At 34.9% G+C, this 20,087-nt stretch overlaps 1 protein-coding gene across 1 annotated transcript in view; it reads left to right on the forward strand.

The window, feature by feature from the left end:
• The window catches only part of LOC106663395 (hemicentin-2-like), a 221,331-nt gene extending 215,382 nt beyond the window's left edge, over window positions 1–5,949 (forward strand). The window contains exons 11-12 of the mRNA XM_014388215.1: window positions 4,026–4,385; window positions 5,571–5,949. Of these exons, the coding sequence (XP_014243701.1) occupies window positions 4,026–4,385; window positions 5,571–5,806 (596 nt within the window). The 3' untranslated portion in view covers window positions 5,807–5,949. The remainder of the gene's footprint in view (window positions 1–4,025; window positions 4,386–5,570) is intronic.
• The last annotated feature ends 14,138 nt before the right edge of the window (window positions 5,950–20,087 follow it).

The following is a 20,087-nucleotide window of genomic DNA, read 5'->3' on the forward strand; positions in this document are numbered from 1 at the left end:
AGATACGCCGCTGCTCTACCACTTGAGCTATCGTGACCTCGATCCACTCGGACACCAACCTCGTGAAAAATGGCAAAAAGGAGGGAAAATTCAAAAGGTGGGGTTGAGATGGGAAGTTGGAAAATGTTTTGTTTTTCACGTATTTTCAAAGTCCTTCCTTTTGAAAAAATAGGAAAAACCAGCTGTTCGTCCAACAAACGGTCGCTACCTCTTTTTCACCCTTCGGTACACTTTCTTCCAAACCTCTTCAACATATTGAAACGATTCCTTTTTCATTTTAAAGAGGAATAATAGAAAACAATTATATCGAGCGAACCGTTTCCAAAAATATCTTCGAGCTAAAATATAAAATTTGTTTGCCAGTAGGTAAAAATTTTTGCCACAACTTTAGGTTGTTGCCTAACATTAACATATCACCATATTTAAACATTTCTAACCCCGAATTTGAATTATGCCAAAGATTGGTTGTAACTGACCTAACGGATTGTGAGAAAATGCTACCAAAACGTTTTTGCTTCGTTTTGAACAACTAACTGACATTGAATAATTGCTGTAAAGCTGTAAAATTTTTGGATTTGATGCTTGTGCAGAAAGTAAAGAGTCTCTTTAAAAATAAATGCGTATCTAGATTGAATTGCATTGGGTGGAAGTGATATTTTTACAAATGGGAAAAACTAGCTGTCCAACGTTTTAGTTATTCTAATTTTGAAAGAACTTACCATTCTGAAAACAATTATACCAGGCACTCTAAAATTCATCTTTCCTTCGGTAGATGAAATTTTCTTTCCAAACTAGATCATTTCAATTTTCTCTATTTTTTTAACCAGTTAAGTGCAATGCTTTATTTTTTCACGTATTTTCAAAGTCCTTTCTTTTATAAACATAAACTGAAAAGATCGATTACTGAATGAAAACTTCAATATCTCCAGAGTAAATTAATGAATTTCTGAGTGTCTGGAAACAATTTTGTTACAATAGAAATTGGTAACGTAAACAATTTTTTCAAAAGTTGATCCCCACAAATTGTCTTGAATGTAAATATTCGAATTCTATGAATTTTCGAGGACGAATATTAAAAAAACTCATTTCCGTTTTAACAAATGAAAACCATAAACTCATATTCATCGATTTGTTATGGAGATATTGAAGTTTTCATTCAGTAATCGATCATTTTAATTTATCGTCTAATTGAGTATTGTTGTTTAAATGTGTGGTGTTTATGACCGTTCGCCAATGATTATTTGGAGATCGTGAGGTGCGGTCTGTTTTGACGTAGTTTTAGAAAAACATTTTCTTTGTCATGCCAACGTTTCAATCTTTATTGAGAACAACAATTATTACACGGAAAACAAACCCTTGAGCCCTGAAGATGATCTCAATAAAAATCGAACGTCGGCATGATAAAGCAAATGTTTTTCTAAAACCTACGTCACACCAGACCGCACCTCACGATCTTCAAATAATAGTTGTTGTTTAAAGTTAAATGTTTAAAAAATCAAAGCAAATGAAATTTTCATATTTTATTCAAACGAATGTTCCATTTTCTCCTTTTTTAACCAGTTACACAATAAATTGAAATTATTAAGTCTGAAGGAAAACTTCAATATCTCCATAACGAATAGATTAATTTTTGAGAATGACTTTTTTCACACATTTTGAGAGCACTTTTCATTCTAAAAAATGATACCTGAAACTGAAAAATTTAACGATATTAAAGTATGTAATACAGTATGAATGATTACTGTTCATTTACAATTTGAAATATGATTATTAATATCGCTTATCAGAAGCAATGATCCTTCCGTAAGAACTAGATAATTTCGATTTATTCTATAACTGATGGTCTAAAGTTAGATTTAAATAAATCAATCCAAACTAAATGTTCAAATTCTCTTCAACTAAATTTTCTTCTTTTTTGAACCATGTACCCGATAAACTGATTTATCGAGTTCTGAAGGGAGACTTCAATAGGATCTCCAGAACGAACAGATCAGTTTTTGAGAATGAATTTTTCACACATTTTGAAAATACTTTTCATTCTAAAACAAATTATACTTGAAACTCAGAAATATAACGATATTGAAGTTTTCCTTAAGAACTAGATAACTTCAATTTATTCTGTTACTGATTGTTGTTTTTTAAAGTTAAGTTGAAATAAATCAACACAAATTAAATGTTCAAATTCTCTTCAGTTTTCTCCCTTTTTTAACCATTTACACCATAAATTGAATTTATTGAGTTCTGAAGAGAATCTTTAATAGGTATCGCCAGAATGAATCGACGAATTTTCCAGTATCTGGTATCATTTGTTTAGAATGGAAAAGACTTTTAAAATTTGTGAAAAGAGGGCGTTACAATTTTTACGAAAATTGATCTTCAGGTCGGCTTAATGCGCCAACTTATTAAAATTCCAATAGGACCACCAGATTACATGAAAAATAACGTTCCGATCCATACCTACTTTTTCAAAAATATAGGCAGTGTAATAATAAAAGGCAATGGCTTTTATAAAAAAAAACTCACACGATATATCAATAAAGCATATAGATAAATAAAATTGATGAAGGCTAAAAATGATTACTGTTCGTGGGAAAGTTGAAATATTTTTATTATAATCACTGATCAGGAACAACGTTGATCTTGTCAGCTGTAAAAAATATTGATAACCTACTCCATTACAATTTAATATCAACTGATTAAAAAATATATATGTATATCGATATTGCAAAGAGATAAATAAAACCGATGAGTACCTGAAATGATTTCTGATCGTATTCAATTCGAAATAATATGTATTGTCATCGTCAACCTGACAACTACGTTCTGGTGTAAAACCATTTTTCACCTTTTCAATCAAAATTATTGATCCATTTAAGAGAATCGATGATTCAAAAATTAATATATTTAATACCAAGATTTAAAATAGGATGGATAAAGTAGGTATATTGTTAAAATATGGGTTACAGCACAGAGAAATAAGTCATTCTTATATATAGTTAGATAATTACATTTATTTACAAAACAAAACACTTCCTGTTATGTCACATTTGGCATTTTGAACAACTGTGAAGCAATTGTATTGTATACTAACATGGCTACTGCTAGACTACTATCTCTGTCTTATGAGAGAAAATACAACACATTGAAAATAGAGCAAAATAAAACAAAACAAGAAAACCTGGAGCCCTTGTATGATATACAGATAGCACAAAGTTGGGGAATTTTATTGTATGAGCACAAAGAGGCCTAATGAGTACCACATGACCCTCAGCTCTACCACAACCATTTTCCAGCTAATAACTTATAGAAACATGTGCACATGAAATAAATACCAAATATTCCAAGGGTTATATTTCAACATTTGTCTGTAGTCAATTTTTTTTTTTTTTTTTTTTTTGAAGGAGGCTCTTCTAACATAGTTCAATGTTTTGGGTATCACAGATATTTTCTTTATTAATCTATGAATGATGAAGCGATTTTTTTTTTAAATTGGTAACTACTTTCCAGTTCAGTTTTGCAGAAGAACGTAAGATAACTTCAGGAGATGCCGCGAACGGGAATCGAGAAGCATAATGCTGTTTTCTGTAAAAGTTATTCCGATGGGATAAGTTGGCTGGGAGAAATTGCCATGTGCCTCACCCGACCATTCACCTTCAGATATAGATGAATTCGTCAACGTATTATATAGATTTTTTTCGTAATACAAATCGGTCGGGCAAGAAAATAAATTTTACATAATTAACTTGTTTTGCCATTGATTAGAGTTTATGTTCTTTCTTTGTTGTAATATTAATGCCTGGTACTGAGGTATGGCTTATTTTGAACGTAAAGAGAATTGAATTCACCGAATTACATCATCCATAAAGTATATTGAAGCATAAATAAAGATCCGCCATCTGACTGGAAATGAATTTTATGTAGACATTCCATGGAACAATTTCCATCCTTATACTGCATGTGTTGCCTCCATCCATTTAATCCGGTGAATACATGTTTTTACAGAGAAAAAATTATTTGCTTTACAGGTTTACCACCTGCGCCTTCGGATTGTGAAGTGGTTCACAATAACGTCACCAACAAACTACGTCTCGTTTGCATCCCAGGCGGCAATGAAGATTCGACAGCGGAGCACCATTATGTGGTGGAAGTAAATGAAATCGAAGCCGGTGGGCAAGGTGGACTTGGTCTGATGGGGGATGAAGCGCTTGGTCCCCCTTTGTACCGCATGCTCAGTCAGTTTCCATCTTTTAATCTGGACAAACTGAAGCCAAACCGGGATTACAAATTGGAAGTATACGCTAAAAATGTTTACGGACTTTCCCAGCCTCCTTATGTCATCAACGGTGTACGCTTCCCTGCGAAAGAAGCCAGTGCACAGGAGCAAGGTACATTTGTCTTACGAGGGGACACTACGAACTATACAACTATTTTTTTAAATCATGAATGTATTATTAATTATTTATCATACGAGGGGAGGCTACGAACATGGGATCACCGATATCAATGAAACTGTTTTTGTGATACTAGGTCGAAATATATTCTTATAAACATGAAAGTGTCTTGCCAATGTGGCCCTAACAATAATAATTATCAGTATTAGAAATATCGACTACTTTTTCACTCGCGAACACTGGATCAAGGTATGGTCCTGAAGAAAAACAGCAAATTCAATTGTTATTGCCAAACTTTCGACCTATTTTAAGATCATCATCAAGGCAAAACAATCTTAAATATGACAGCAGATGTACATATTTAAGTTTTTTTACAGGCGATCTCAAATTTTCTTAAGACTTACTCAGCCCACACATTGCCAAGGACTGCAACAGTCTTGTAACGCTTGTTTCGCCTGGATGATGACCGTGAAATAGGGCAAAATGGTGGCATTAACAGCTGATTATGCTTTTTCTTCAAGACTATACCTTGATCCGCAGTGTTCATCAGCCTTTCAAAAAATTAGATATTTTTGTGCACCATCAGCCGGGGACATTTCTTTTTTGTCAGATGTTTGGTGTTCCACTAAAAAAAAATCATAATTTACATTACGTTCATTCTCTTATGGATTTCGTCCATTGTTCACGATATTTCAACCGTTGTAAAGCTGCATTTTATTTCCACCTTTCCAACGATATTTATTACATTAAAATTGGATAAAATCACGAAAATTTATGAATTTTTAAGTGGAACACCGGAGATTATTGAAAATGAAATCCTCTTTTTTATTGCTTTTTGTATAGCTAATCTCTTTTACTATAATCCTGATTAATATTTCCTTTATCCTAGGTTAAGAAAACAAATTGAGTGATTCTAGAAACTTTTATGGATAACAAAAGCAGAAAACCAGATTTTAAAAAAATTGGAAATTAGTAAAAATATGTTTTTGCCGGCTCCTAGGGTCCATTCGCAAGACACCTGTCTAATATTTTTCGACCCTCACAGTATCACAGTTTGATTAAAATCATCTCTAGCCCCCGCAAGTAAAATTCACAACTCCATCAAAATAATAGTCAAGGTTTTAATAGTCAATAATTAATTATACATTAAATTGTTAACAGGTCTGATTTTAATTTCAGATCTCACAAAAATGGATGAAGAGTTGGAGTCTGCCATTATCTACGGATTGATCGCGATCGCCAGCCTCATCATCCTCCTCACGATCGTGCTTTCTGTGTCTTACAACTATATCAGGAAACGACGAAACGAACACAAGGGTAATAATTTGGCTCTAAACAATTTAGGACCTTCGGTTGTTGGAATACGTGATAACGATTTGGAAGAAGAGGGTTGTAATTTTATTGATACACACTAGCGTTTTCTCGTTAATTTTCCTTGAGAATTTCTTTTAAACTATTTTGTTCCTTTGACGAAACAATACACCGATAGTTTTATTTTCCTTAGTTACGATTGTTGTTTTAATTTCGTTTTATTATTTAAGTATTAATCAAAATTATATTGCTTGCTCATTAAAAAAGTAATAAATAGCAAATGCTTGTACAAATAAACCAAAAAGAAAATTATTTAATGTTTGTACATATATAAAAAATAAATATATTTTTCGATTTTCTTTTCATAGACTGACTTCAACAGGGTGTAAATGTTTTAAATATCTAGTCTTAAAGTAATGAAGCAAGTTGTGAAAATTGATATTAAGCACAAAGCCTCTTGTGTTCTATCCTCTAATATTTATATAAATGTTGTAGCATTTTTAGGTAATACAAATATCATTAAAAAAGCTTTTTATATATAAATATGTCTACAATCTATGTACATATTGTTATATTTGTCAATAATTTATTGCAATTACTGTGTTAAACGCAGTACACTATTGTTGTAAATAATTTAGTTTAAAGATTATGTACTTACTACTGTCGCTTTATGAATTACGTAGATATTGCTAGTTGTGCGCTTAATCAAAACTAAATTAAATCGGCAATTGTTTAAAGTACGTGTTTACCTTTTTTGACATTCCATTCTCGTTATCATTACAAATATAAAAAGGTTATTATTGAAGTATTAAAACCACGTATTTTTCAGGAATGCCATATTTTTCTATGTATGTTCGTATAAATTGTACGGGTACAAATTAAAAAATAATAATAATTTTAAATTTATACACGACGTGTAAATAGATTTATTGATGGTGATAAATAAAATTAAATTTGACAATAACGAAAGCATGCTTTTTTATATAAACCTTCCAAATTGCCGACGAAATAAATAATTTTTTCCCAAGATTACAGGAAGCCATTTTCAATAAAATGCATTTTTTTCTATTGTACTTTTTGAAGCGAATAAATATAATTATAACATATAATTATGTATTTTTTATTTCCTGTACAATTACAAAAATATTTTCGATATGTATTACATAATACGTAAAAGAAATCATAAAGCCTGCCTTCAGTAAGAGACCTTGTGATATAGACAGGAGTTGTAGGGATATGGATTGGAGGGAAGTAAAAGAGGCGATTGCTATGATTTCAGACTGAAAAACTGTACCATATATGTCTAAGTTTAAAATCTGTTCAGTCTTTGGATTCATCCCAACGACTCCAGCCCTCGTCGGTTTTGGAGCCGCAAGTGTACCAGTAGGAGTTTGCCATCTTCCCGTTCCGGTATCAGTCAGTACCTTGTACATTTTAATAAAATTGTGTTTTGGAGTAGAGGCATCGATTGGCATGCTTAATATGGGATCTGCCTGTATCTCCTCCCTCAATTTCAGTTGTTTGTTGACATGGCCTATCGTATCGCTTATATTGTAGATGTTTGTTTATTTATGAGTCTGCGAGCCACTGCTCTGGCTTCTCATTGGATAAAAATATGGATTGGTGGGAAGTTTTTATTACAACACCTCCAAGGCCGCAGCTGGCGTCGTGGCTGATGGTTCCAGTGACACTGAGGGAAGCTTGGCTTTGGGTGCCACTTATTCGCTTTTCCCTGCAAAGTCTTGGGTCCACCACACCACCGACTAATGTCAACATTAGTATTAAGTCCATTAGATTTCGTGGTCCGATTGTCCAAATAACCACTTTCAATTAATTAATCTTTATGTAAGGTATTGGTTGAGATAAAAAAGTCAGTGTCACGAGTAGGATTTGAACCACGACCTTCGGCTGAATACGCCGCTGCTCTACCACTTGAGCTATCGTGACGTCGATCCACGCGGACACTAACTTCCCATCTCTACCCACCGTAGTATTAAGACACAGGTGTTGAGCCATAGGTCATTTTGAGGTTTAATCCTGAACTTATGGTAAAGAGGAGGGCAAAAAGCTAGCTACTCCGGTGGTGTAACCTGTCTGGTTTTTGTCCCGTTTGATTCCGCCTTGGACCACTTTGTGCTTTTTTTCTGCGGTTTCACTAACTTTATATTGTTGTACGTCACACTTAGACAGTTTTATTTAATATCGCCTGTTCGAGTCTGCTTCCTTACCTGAAATTCCTTTATAATGTTGATCTCTATGCCTTAAAGAGAACTGTCTAGATATTTATTATTATCTAGTATTATTGTTGCAGCCTTGAGATTTTTTTATTTATTTCTTGTACACTTGTTTCTATGGCTAGCAATTCGTCTTGATAGATGGTTATCGAGCTGAGGGCCATGGGGGACTCATAGTTAGGCCCCTTGTTAGTACTTTTCCGATTGTGTACGAGGTCTTCAATGCTATTTTAATTACTAATTGTGATTGTGTTTGTGTTGTATCCGTTATTGTGTGCTATGGTTTGTATTGTTTTAGTTCGTTTCCGAATTTCGCTTTCGTCGGTCGTGGATTGGTTTCAAAAATAGAAAATTCAGAATATTTTAACTGGGTTTCTTTGGATTTTCTTTGATATGAAAAATTCAAACGGTGAGCCACAAGTTTAGCCCTGAAAGATATTCATACAGAATAGAGAGAAAATAACAAAATTACAGACTTTTGAGGATATGCCTTTGAAATGTTGAGATTGCTGGCCAAAGATTAGAGGCGAATAATTCGAGAAATGCTTCAAGCCGCATCCCTCAATGTTCAACGAAATTTCGATGGTCTTTTGTTCCTAATTCCTGGCAGAAATCCGAAGATATTCTTAAACTTTGCTAAATCTGTCCTTATCGAAATTTGAAAGGAAAACCCGTTAAACTTCTCTTTCGCCCATTTTTGAAAATCAGTATAAAAGATGTACCTCGTTAACTGTACTTTTCTATGAAGCCCTCAAAAGGAATTCTCAATAGCTCAACTGGCTACTTCAGGCCGGAAAATTCTTAGTTTAACAAGATTCCTTGTTAATTACAATTGGGAAGCTAATTACGACAAGGCCTTTCGGAATGCGACGCATTGAAATGTTGAGATTCGAAGGGTGTCTCGCCTGTGGTGGAAGGTTTCACCCATTAGACATTCCACATTGTTCTCGTCTAATAAGAATATGCTATAAAATATGCATAAAATCACTTTTACTCACTGACCAAATTTGTAAGTTTATTTTTTTATTATTTTATAACGAGGATATTTCAACTAGGAGGTTATATGAACCCTCGGGGTGCTGGTGTTTTTGAAAAAAAGAGACCTTTACTGTACAGTGATGACCGCCGTGTCCACGCCCCGAAGGAAATATTTCTTTCTATTATATTTAAAAAAATCCTCGATTCGTTTTGAAGATATTGAATTTTCCTTTTTTCCTTTAGAACTCAATCGTTTCCATTTATCATGTAACTGAAGTTAGCCTTTTTTTATGTTATTAATTTAATTACCAAATTGTATACATTACATAATGAGATACTATACGATTTTATCTACTACACATATCCCGAGGGGAGCCAGCCACTATTTTTGCTCTTTCTCGAAAAGTTTGGATTGAAAAAAAAATCAACACAAATAAATAAATAATTATTCAGAAATCGTGAGATGCGGTCTGGTGTGATGTAGGTTTCAGAAAAACATTTACTTTATCGTGCCAACGTTTCGATCTTTATTAAGATCATCTTCAGGGCCTGGGATTTACAAACATCGTGTAAATTTAACAAATACATGTAGGATGTGGAAAAAAGTGAATTTATACAATGCAAAAAATTTATTTTTTATGTACAATCAATTTTTTTTGTTATAAATTGAAATTATCGAGTTATGAACTAAAACTTCAATATCTCCTGATCGTATTAACGAATTTTTGAGCTTCTGTTATTATTTGTTTGTTTTAGAATGAAAAGGACTTACAAAATGTGTGAAAAAATTCATCGAATTAAAAATTGTATATTCTCGACAATTTTTGAGGATGAACTTTTTCGCAAATTTTGAAATTCGTTGTCATTCTAAAACAAATGATACCCTGACCTTTCATGAGAACTTTAAGAACAACAGAAACTTTCAACATTTGTGAAAAGATGTATGTGCATTACATTTGAAAAACAATTTAATCACCTAGTCGGCATAATGCGCCAACTTATTAAAATTCTAGTAGCGCCAGCAGATTCTACGTGAAAGGTTACCTTTTGAACCATACTTAGTTTTAAGATAAAATAAGCAGCATAAAAATAAAAGACTATGAATTTTATAAAAACTCACACGGTATGTGCTTGATATGATTTGCCGTAATGTCAGGTTGACTATGTACTACATTTTTTGTTCATTTTTCCATATAAAAATACTTCTGCGAGTTTTGGTTGGATACCGAGTCTTTCGCACCGTGTTGTCTTAGTCAGGACTGATTTAGTGAATAATAAGTAAAGAAGTTTATAAACTTACATTTCATAAAAGGTTTCCCATGGTTATTTTTAAATCTGCGTGAGGGAAGCGTATGTATGTGAGTTGTTGAATATTTGCTGAAAGTATAACCTCTCAGCTGAGCTTGCCATATCCGGCGAGCGTGTTTACAACTCAGAGTATATTGAACATTATAAAGGATTACGAAAGGGACCATAATGCCAATTCCACCTTCCAAAACAAACATTTTTTCTGTTGGGCCGTAATTTGTGCACTATGAAACATCATAGAAATGAAATGAAAGATATTTAACATCAGACGGGAAATGGTGCTTATTGGAACAACGTGTTGTTACTAATAAGAAACAACCTTCCATTCAGACTGCAATTTATGGGAAGATGATGCTTTCACCCGGCAGCAAAAAATATATTGATTGAGTCTCAAACCGTGCTACATTTCATACAAAATTCAATCCCTTCATAGCCAAGCTCAAGTTTATTCAGAAATGTGTTTTCTTAAGTATTGACCTGTGTTGAATTATTTTAAAGTATTAAACTTTTTTTAATACCAACGTGACTTATCACTTTGTTTCATGACTAGACGAAACGTACCGATTCATCACCATTATTATCAGCAATGTAAAAATTATTGGCCACAACTATAAATAAAATGTATTTTAATTTTGTATACTCGATAAAGTACGGATCCGACCTACACTCTCCGTTGTACATAGTGGATGAGGGCGTCTCTCAGGGTAGAGTTCGTTGTTGTGCTCATTATACAGTCCCATTCCCCTCCAGTCAAAACTATCCTGACATACTCTGATGTCGCTTGCCCTATCCTTCAACTCTGACCCTGCTACTGCTCACCGAATCAAACTCTACCACAAAATCCCAAAACATCACCCTCCGTCGCATTACTTAACCTTACAAATTTGAGCTAGACCTAGAATCATCCACGACTTATAAAGACTGAACTGAAAAAACGGTACCGATTGCTTAAAAAGATTGATCAGATCTAAAACTTCGTCAATAAAACATTCATATATAACTCAATACTAAACGGCTTAGAACTGCTAGGTTCAACTAAACGTACTTAATCCTTTTAAGAAAGGTAGTTCCTACTCCCAGTAAGTTGTTTTTAACGATACGGATTTCGAGCTTATAGCTCATCATCAGGTTGTTGATCTCCTTCAACCTGATGATGAACTATAAGCTCGAAATCCGGATCGTTAAAAACAACTTACTTTGAGTAGGAACTATCTTTTTTAAAAGGATTGAACACCGCACTCACACCACCATTCATCATTTCTGATAAACCTACTTTGGAGAAATAACTTAGAACCAAGAAGAAAAAGAATTGCAACAATTCCCCCCAGATCCCAAAACTCTGTTAAGCCACCCGTAAGTATCCTTCAAACCTTGGCTTTTCTCTCCCAGGAGTAAGAATCTCAGCTTGTATAGGGCTTCCCACCAAGAAAGGCCCTGTTTTACTGAATCTTCTTCTTTCTGATAGTATCATCACTGGCTTGTTTTCTCTGCTCTGCGTCTATATGTCTCCAGTATCAGTACTATACTATCATTCTAATACGAACAACTTCTAGGTTTAGTTCCTAGGTTAGTTCTGCCGTTAGGGTCTTAGATGGTCCTTTAATGAACTTTGGCGCACTCTCTCCTAGAATGCATTGCCATTGAACCAAGTACTTATTTTTAACCCATGGTTTGATCTATTTTTTTGGCAATTTAGTATGATGCAAAGGGTTCAGGGCCAATAAGAGATAGGTGATCTGATCGAACCAGTAAGGATAGTAATTCTTTCTATAATTGTAATAACAAGTTCAAACTCCATCTCAGAATGGGTCCATACCAAACAAAAAGAGAAATGAATGGACTCTAGAGGTGCCAGGCATAGTAAACTGTTTAAAGAAACCTCCCATAAACTGGCAAACGTTTCTACAATTAGACAGGGTAAAACTCAGGGGAGTGGCATCTATCTGTGGTATCCTAGCATCTGAGAGAACATCTGGGGTATGGCGGTTAGTATTTTAATGATAACCTCATTTGTAGGTTATACTATGGGGAAGAACAGCTAGGAATGGGAAACAACCGTTCAATTGTGACATAACCTAGGTTACCAACACGACCCAGGAAGAAGAATGACAGTCTACAACTTCTAAACTTACAACTGTGCACTACCCTTAAAAGAATGAACGAGTCAACTGAACTGAAGTAAGGAACAAGAAAAAGTACATGCCAAAAGGCTTGGGGAATTACCGACCCCCTGGTTCCTAGCATCCTCATCACCAGTATTTATGCATTATCATTATTTATCATCGCTTAACCTAGTATTATAAAAAAATAAACTATATTTTTTTAAAGTAACAGTTTTACTCACTTTGTATTTCGGCAAGCATTTTCTAATTTACAACTTTCAATTAGGATAGAAAGGAATTGTTTGACAGTTTATCACATGTTAACGTTATATTAACTTTTAACGCATTCCCTTCAACTAGGCTAATCTTTCAAACAAATTTATATTAAACCAAAGCATATTGTAAAGACACTGTTCGAATTAATATTTCTTAGCAATATCATACTAGCTTTAGTTATTACAAAATCATCACATCCCACAAAACCACTTAAATATAATTTCCCTCAACAATAAATTAATATCAAATAAGACTTAATTAATTAAGAAACAAGCGGCCTAACGTGAGCTTCGTTGCGTAAATTATGTGATTTCAGTCTCAGAAGTACGCTCAGATGGGTTGATTATACCACTGCCTTATTTCCTGACTGAACCAACTACTTCGCCTTTTCCTAAGCCCTTGAAAATAAATTACATTAATTTCGCAATTAGAACGTTTTCTTTATGCATATTTCAAGTTATAAAATTGATATGGGAAAAGCGTGTATTTCATTAAGGATGCCGTGAAAAATAAACTTGACTTAGATTCGAAACGTGGGATCCACTTTTAATGTGACGTACAATATATAAAACTCTTCGTTTCAATTAAAATTTTACATTCCAAAATTTCAATTAAACTAATACATATATATTGTTGTCTCAAGATGACGTAACTCCCCGGCTTCCTGACGCATTCGCATGGTATCATACCTTAGGTCCTCTCTTTCTGTTACTGTCCGCCAGGGAGAATCGTCGGTGATCTCAACTGATAATCTTGAGGTTACGTCACTGTGATTTACAACATATATATATTTTGCTAATAATTTTTTGTGACTTTATTGTAGAAAAGAAGGTTTAAACAACTCTTAGACTTATTTCCCATCATCCGTCATCAACAACGGTTCTAATTGATCCGTAAGTTTTTCCAAACATTTAGTACAATAGTAGATTATCAAACGTAAGTGCAAAGGCGTTTTTTCCTTTAGATACTCGAAAAATTGGAAAATTCAGACACAACTGGGCTGTGTGCAAGTGCGGTAAATCACTGTTCCTCTTCTGTTATTATTTTAATTATAGGGCATTTTAACTACTAGGGGTAATTGTTAATTTTTAACCCTTCAAAGATCGACGGAGTTGTTGCGTGCACACATTGACATGTCACAAGAGGACAGTGCTTGCCTCACGTGCACACGCTTAGCACGTTAAACAAATTTGTTGTTGGGCAGATAATCGAAAAACTGTGTCACACATCGATGAATGGCATTCCATGACAGTCTAATTAACGACTAGGAGCACTGTGCATGACAATGCTTCCGCGTGCCAAATTCTAGCCAAGCCAACAAGAACTCATACCAGACTGGTCGACGAATTCTCACAATTACAAATGGAGCGAACAGCCAACAGAAGCTCTTAGAGGCCGTATACTACAAATTCGACACCAACTGGCTTCCACCCGTCTGGTACCACGGCGCGCAACAGATCCACAACCGATCCTTCTCAGTGCCACCAAACGACCCGGTTACTAAAAGTGCATCAGCAAACTTTGGATCGCATTATTCCTCTTTCTTTTGGAAATTAAAGTTTTTGTTGAAAATTATTTTACAGTTTACAGGTGTATAGATGTGCCGAAGATTACTAAAGTTTCAAATAGCACCCAATTAACATGCAGCACTTTTTTATATTGTAAGAAGGGCTCAACCGGCTTATACAAGCCTTTACGACGATTTTCCATCACTAATGGGCATACAGCCAACGAAAGCTACGAGCAACACGGTCCTTTTAACAACACGCACGCATCGCTCACTCGACATCCGACGTTGCTGAGTTTCCCATTTGTATCTCTGTGGACACAAAGCCTGGGCAATGGTTCGAAGGATTTTGGACAGGAGTGACTAGATTTTTTGGATTTCATACGTCCAGATCAGTTGAAGTAATGACGTGCAGATGAAGCGTTTGTTTTGTAATAAGAGTTTTCACCTATTATCAAGTAGTCTTTTGAGTAGTTTATATCGTCTGTACAGTTCTATTCTTTTGAGTCGAGTGTCGACACGGAAGTCTTTTAATAAGTAAACTCCCATACAGCGGATATGGGTAGTTGAGAGGAACAGAGTTTTTATTAGACTGGAGAAAAGCGTGTATTAGACGGCGATGGGTAAAGGTTATTTGCTAGATTTCTGACTGTCTGTGGTTAATAAAAGTTTACACCACCCGTCGCCAATGGTTCAACAATGGTTCCGCCTTCCATGTAGCAACCATGAGCTTGCACACCTCTGTATATAAGCAGAGGTTGAACCTTCTTAAAGCAGTCTCGTCGATGAGATCTCACCTAAGTTACAGCGGCAAGCTCAACAGAATTGTTTTAATGGCCCTAAGAAAGGCAGGTGTTATGGGTGGAGCTCATGGTCGAATTCTGAAGATTGATGTCGAAGAGCCAGATGGTGATGCAGCGGGAGTCGGTAGAATCGGTAGCTATCAAAGAGAGTTGAGAGTGCAAGAGATGATGCTGCGAGTAACCTTATTGCATTGATCTCATCGACGAGTTTATTAGGTTGAGCTCCTGCTTAAATACGGAGCTACTTCAAGCTCGTGTTTGCTTCTTGGAAGGCGAGTCCATTGACACAGTAGCGTCGCAATAGTGACACCAATAACAGTTAACCACGGGTAGTCACCACACTCTCAACAGCCGACGTGACTGCCAGCTGCACGAGGACCTTCTATTACCGATTCTACCGACTTCCGCTGCATCAACATCTAGCTCACCGACATCAATCTTCAGAATTCGACCATGAGCTCCACCCATAACAATGGCCCTTGTTAGAGTCAATAAAAACATCTTCCGCTACAACACCATCGGTTCATCTACACCAGCCATTGGACACCCAACACCTCCTCCAAACATTGGCCGTTTAGAAGTCCTCTATTTCTTGAACCATTCTTCCAAAATGAAGAGATGTCCCTGGAAGTGTCTTAACTGAGGCTGGGCTTGTTGAAAAGACAACTGCACTTGTCTTGTCAGAATTGACAACACCAGCCATCTTCTAGAAAATATAATCTAATGTTGTACTTACAAATCACTGTGTACAAATAAGTCTAGATTTCTAGTTTCAATGTTTTATTCACTTGCACATGTTCGTGCCAAATCTGTTTAATTCTAATGAATGTCTATAGTAACAACCAAAAATATGGCTTGAGAAACGAAAGAATGAACATAGAGTAATTCCTATCAAGTAGGGGATATTAACGTCCAACTGCTCATTGGGGTTTTGTACAATAATTTTTTTACATGTTATTTTCGATTAAAATTCCATGAATTAGGAGGGGATTCGAACCCATAATCACTAGCATGGCAAATACAAGTCGGAAATCGCCTCGTCGCGATCCCCCAAGGAAAGAATGAAGTATACTGTTTGTACAATTGGTAAATTTCAAAGGAAACTTTCCCATCTTTATTAGCAATTGTTTATTCAGAAATGAATCACTTCTGTCATGGAGAAGCTAAAATAATAACACTTTAGAAAAATTTTACAGATGTTTCCAAGGCGTATGTGGATACTATTGAAACTGATACCCTCTCATATAACTATATACCAGTGAAATTAAATTTTACAAAATTTCTTTTTGTTTTTTAATTAATGGGAAAATGTGTATAAAACTTATGCACATCAGTCAACAAGCTGTTATAGAGAGTGCACATAATTTCCAGTTAATAAACGGTGGTAGAACTCTAATTGACATTAACTTAGAACCTTTGCCCCTCTGGGAGTGGTATCAAAGTAGTTCAAACAGTTATCAAGGTCAGCACTACAGGTGAAAAGAGAAGTGGAACTTAACATCGTCCCAAGAGATTTGCAACGTCTATGAGACTTCAGATTTACTATAAAATATCTGTTGGGGTAAGAAATTATTGCCTTTATTTTTTCACTTTTTGTAAATGATTCAGAGATTTGTTGTTTACGATGATCCGGATTTCAAGCATTATTAAACGATCATCATCAAGTTGAAGGAATAACAAACACGCCTCTCAATATGAATTGTAAGTGCGAACCTGTCGATCCACCGCCAACGCGATGTTCCAATGAAAAGTTGGGTTTTGATACCTCTCAATTTTAAACGAGCGAAAAACGTGAATTACAACACAACTAAATATTATCCTAATAAATAGTATGTAATATTTAGTGACCGTTAATTAACGAATATTTAGAGATCGTGAGATGCGGTCTGGTATGATGTAGGTTTAGTAAAACATTTTCTTTAACGCGCCAACGTATCGATCTTTATTGAGATCTTCTTCAGAGCCTGGGATTTATAAACGATTGTTTTGCCCTGATGATGGCCTTAAGAAAGGTAGAAACTACGCAGTAACAACTGAATTTGCTTTCTTCTTCAATACCATACCTTGATCCAGAGTGTTCGTGGATAATAATTATTGGATTTGTTAGAGGGGTAATTAAAACGGTTTTGAAATGTTTGATGAGAATGTCAATTGTTTTCTCTTTGATTCACGCGGTATAAAAATGGACACCCTTTCTATTATTATTTAAAAGGGAATTGTCCCTCGAATCATTTTTAAGGGTGACATTCTTTCATACTTAAAATCAGGAATAATTTCCGGTTTAATGCCTAAATTTATGATATTTTTTATGTCATTTTTTCCAGGGTTTTCTTCGCATTTCCAAAGAAATCTGTGCCCAAACCTGAACTGTCCTTGGAAAAAATTTACTTGATTTTTGGGCTCTATTTGTCAAAATTAATTCAACCCTAGATATTTCTCGATAAAGCTCATCAATTGATTGTATTTTAACACCCGGTCCAATTAGACCTGAGCATTGTGGATTTACTCTTTCAAGAATGATTTGTATCGTTTCCTGTTCAGAAATATCTCCAAAAATCTTTGAATTTTCAATTTGCTGGTCAACAAATTCTCTTGAGCTTTCTTTGCTGGACGTTGGGGAGAAATATGAAATTTATACAGGGAGTCCCTTAAGAGTTCAAAATTTATATTTTTTGTATTAGCTGCATTGTAAAGCAAATTACTAACTGATAATTACTAACTTTCGGCTATAACAAACAATTCCCAATATTAAAGGGCGATAACGATTAAGAAGTGGTCTTCTCGATCTCAAATTTCCTTGATGAGCGACTCAGCCCAACATTCCCTAGGACTATCAATGCCAGTCCAATAATAATTAAAGGCCATGTCTTTCATACAAATTCGCACAATTAAAGCGGGGAACACACTTATTCGATGCAACGCTATGTGAAACTGTCCAGATCATCAAGTACAGTCGAAGACAAAAGAACCGGACACTCATATTTTTATTCAAACTACATGTATTATTGTTGTTATACTAATTACAACATATTTATTTCATTATAAACCAAATTAAGCAAAAATTCATTATTTTTTATTTAAAAAATTAATTTTAATGGTTTGGCAGAAAATTGATCAAAACGCCGGAATACCATTTTTTGATATAATGAATTTAGTTAACAATCTATTACACGATTTAGCTCATAAAATTGCACCATTTTCCTCGAGTAGCGTCAGAACAGGACACTCATATTTTTATTCAAACTACATGTATTATTTCCGTTATATTAATTACAACATATTTATTTTAATATAAACCAACTTAAGCGAGATCAAAAATTAATTAATTTTTATTTAAACAAATTAATTTTAATGGTTTGGTAGAAAATTAATCAAAACACCAGAATACGATTTTTTAATATAATGAATTTAACTAACAATTTATTGTACTCGCTTCGGCGGTACATATACTAAAATTGGAACAATTTATTACACGGTTTTGCTCATAAAATTTAATTAAGAATTTATTTTTTAGTTTTGCTCGTAAAATTACACCATTTTGTAATGTCGGGTAGCATCAGAACAGGACACTCATATTTTTTGTAGTTTATTTCAAACTAACTACATGTAATTTTGCCGTTATATTAATTACAACATTCTTATTTTAGTGTAAACCAAATCAAACGAAATCAAAAATTCATAAATTTTTATAAAAATTATTTAGTTATGATGGTTAGGCAGAAAATTGATCGAAACTCCGGAATAACTTTATTTAAAACAATTAAGTTTAACTAACAATTTATTACAAGGTTTTGCTCAAAATAGTGCCGTAAGAACAAAAGAGGCGTTGAGATTGTGATACTGATTTGTGATATGCGCTGTGTGACTGTACGTGGCGGGCGCATGACATCTCATAGATGTGCACACCCTACCAAAACGAGAGATGGCGTCGGGTAGCACCGGGTAGCGTCGCATAGCGTTGCATCGGGGGTAAGTCTGTTCCCGGCTATAAAATCCTGGATAAGAAAACCTTGAGTTGAATCCATGATCCTAAATATCCCTGCTGTAGTCGTTGGAATTCTTTGTGTAGCGGTAATTTTCCTTACAGTCCTAGTGATACATCACTGACGTCATCCTTCCAGTATCACCATTGTCTAGGTGATGTTAATATGATGATGATGAGGATACTAGGCAATGCTGTGCTCCTCAGGCAATGCAGCCTTCTGACTTATTGTATCTTCTTATTTTCTAGTTCAGTGCAATCGATTCAACTCGTCTTCTCAGAAGTATTAGATCATTGACGTTGATAGAGTTTCATAACCATCTTCTTGAGAATTCCACTGAAGTACGTAAAGTTCCTGTTGATGCCATCCTTATCGTATTAGCATTGCTTATGTGGTCCTGGTAGAATTCCATATCTATCCTCTTCGTTATTTCATTGACGTAGGAAAAGTCGGTATTGATTGCTGTGTGATCGGGTTGTACAGGAATACATTTGCTTTATTCCATTAAACGTGCCATATTGCTTATTGACATCACTGCGGGTTGTCGAATACCCCCTATTCCAAAATATCATCTCACCCAATTTCCTAATGATATTGGTACTCTGTGAGAGGAGAGCTGGAAATTAATGGTAGGAAATGTAACGTGCATGAAGGAGAAGAAAATAAGGATAACTGAAAAATTGCAATTAGGAATTAGAATTGCAGGGGAAATTCCATGGACTTTGCTTCCCAGGGTAATACGTTCTGCTTCCTCGCTGGCTTGTTTCAGGCCCATGGCATCTGAGTTCATAAAAACGATATGAATCACCTCCTAACCTGAATTTATCCTTCTACCTTTTCTTTTTCCTGTTTCCTTTTACCTACTTTCTCTTTCTGCTTTTCTTTTGTAATATGGTTTCATCATTCGATTATAAATAATTTATATTTTAAAGAATATATTATTATCATTATTGTTTTGTATATTTTATTATGTTTTATTATTAGGACTTTCATCCCGAAGGGTTGTCACTCTCTGAAGTGCTGACCTTAGTGCCTATACATCAGGGAGTTCACCAACCCCGTTATGTGGCTGGGTCGCTAGTATCCCCTTTAAGCCAAATGCCCAGGAGATCGAGGCTTCCGTACCAACGGGGTTAGGCACCGACAGGGTATACCGACAGCTAGGTCATTTCAGCCCCAAACGCATGCAATCTA

The sequence above is a fragment of the Cimex lectularius genome, unplaced genomic scaffold, assembly GCF_000648675.2.
Source record: "Cimex lectularius strain Harlan isolate CLEC.00 unplaced genomic scaffold, Clec_2.1 scaffold221, whole genome shotgun sequence".
Lineage (NCBI taxonomy): Eukaryota > Metazoa > Arthropoda > Insecta > Hemiptera > Cimicidae > Cimex > Cimex lectularius.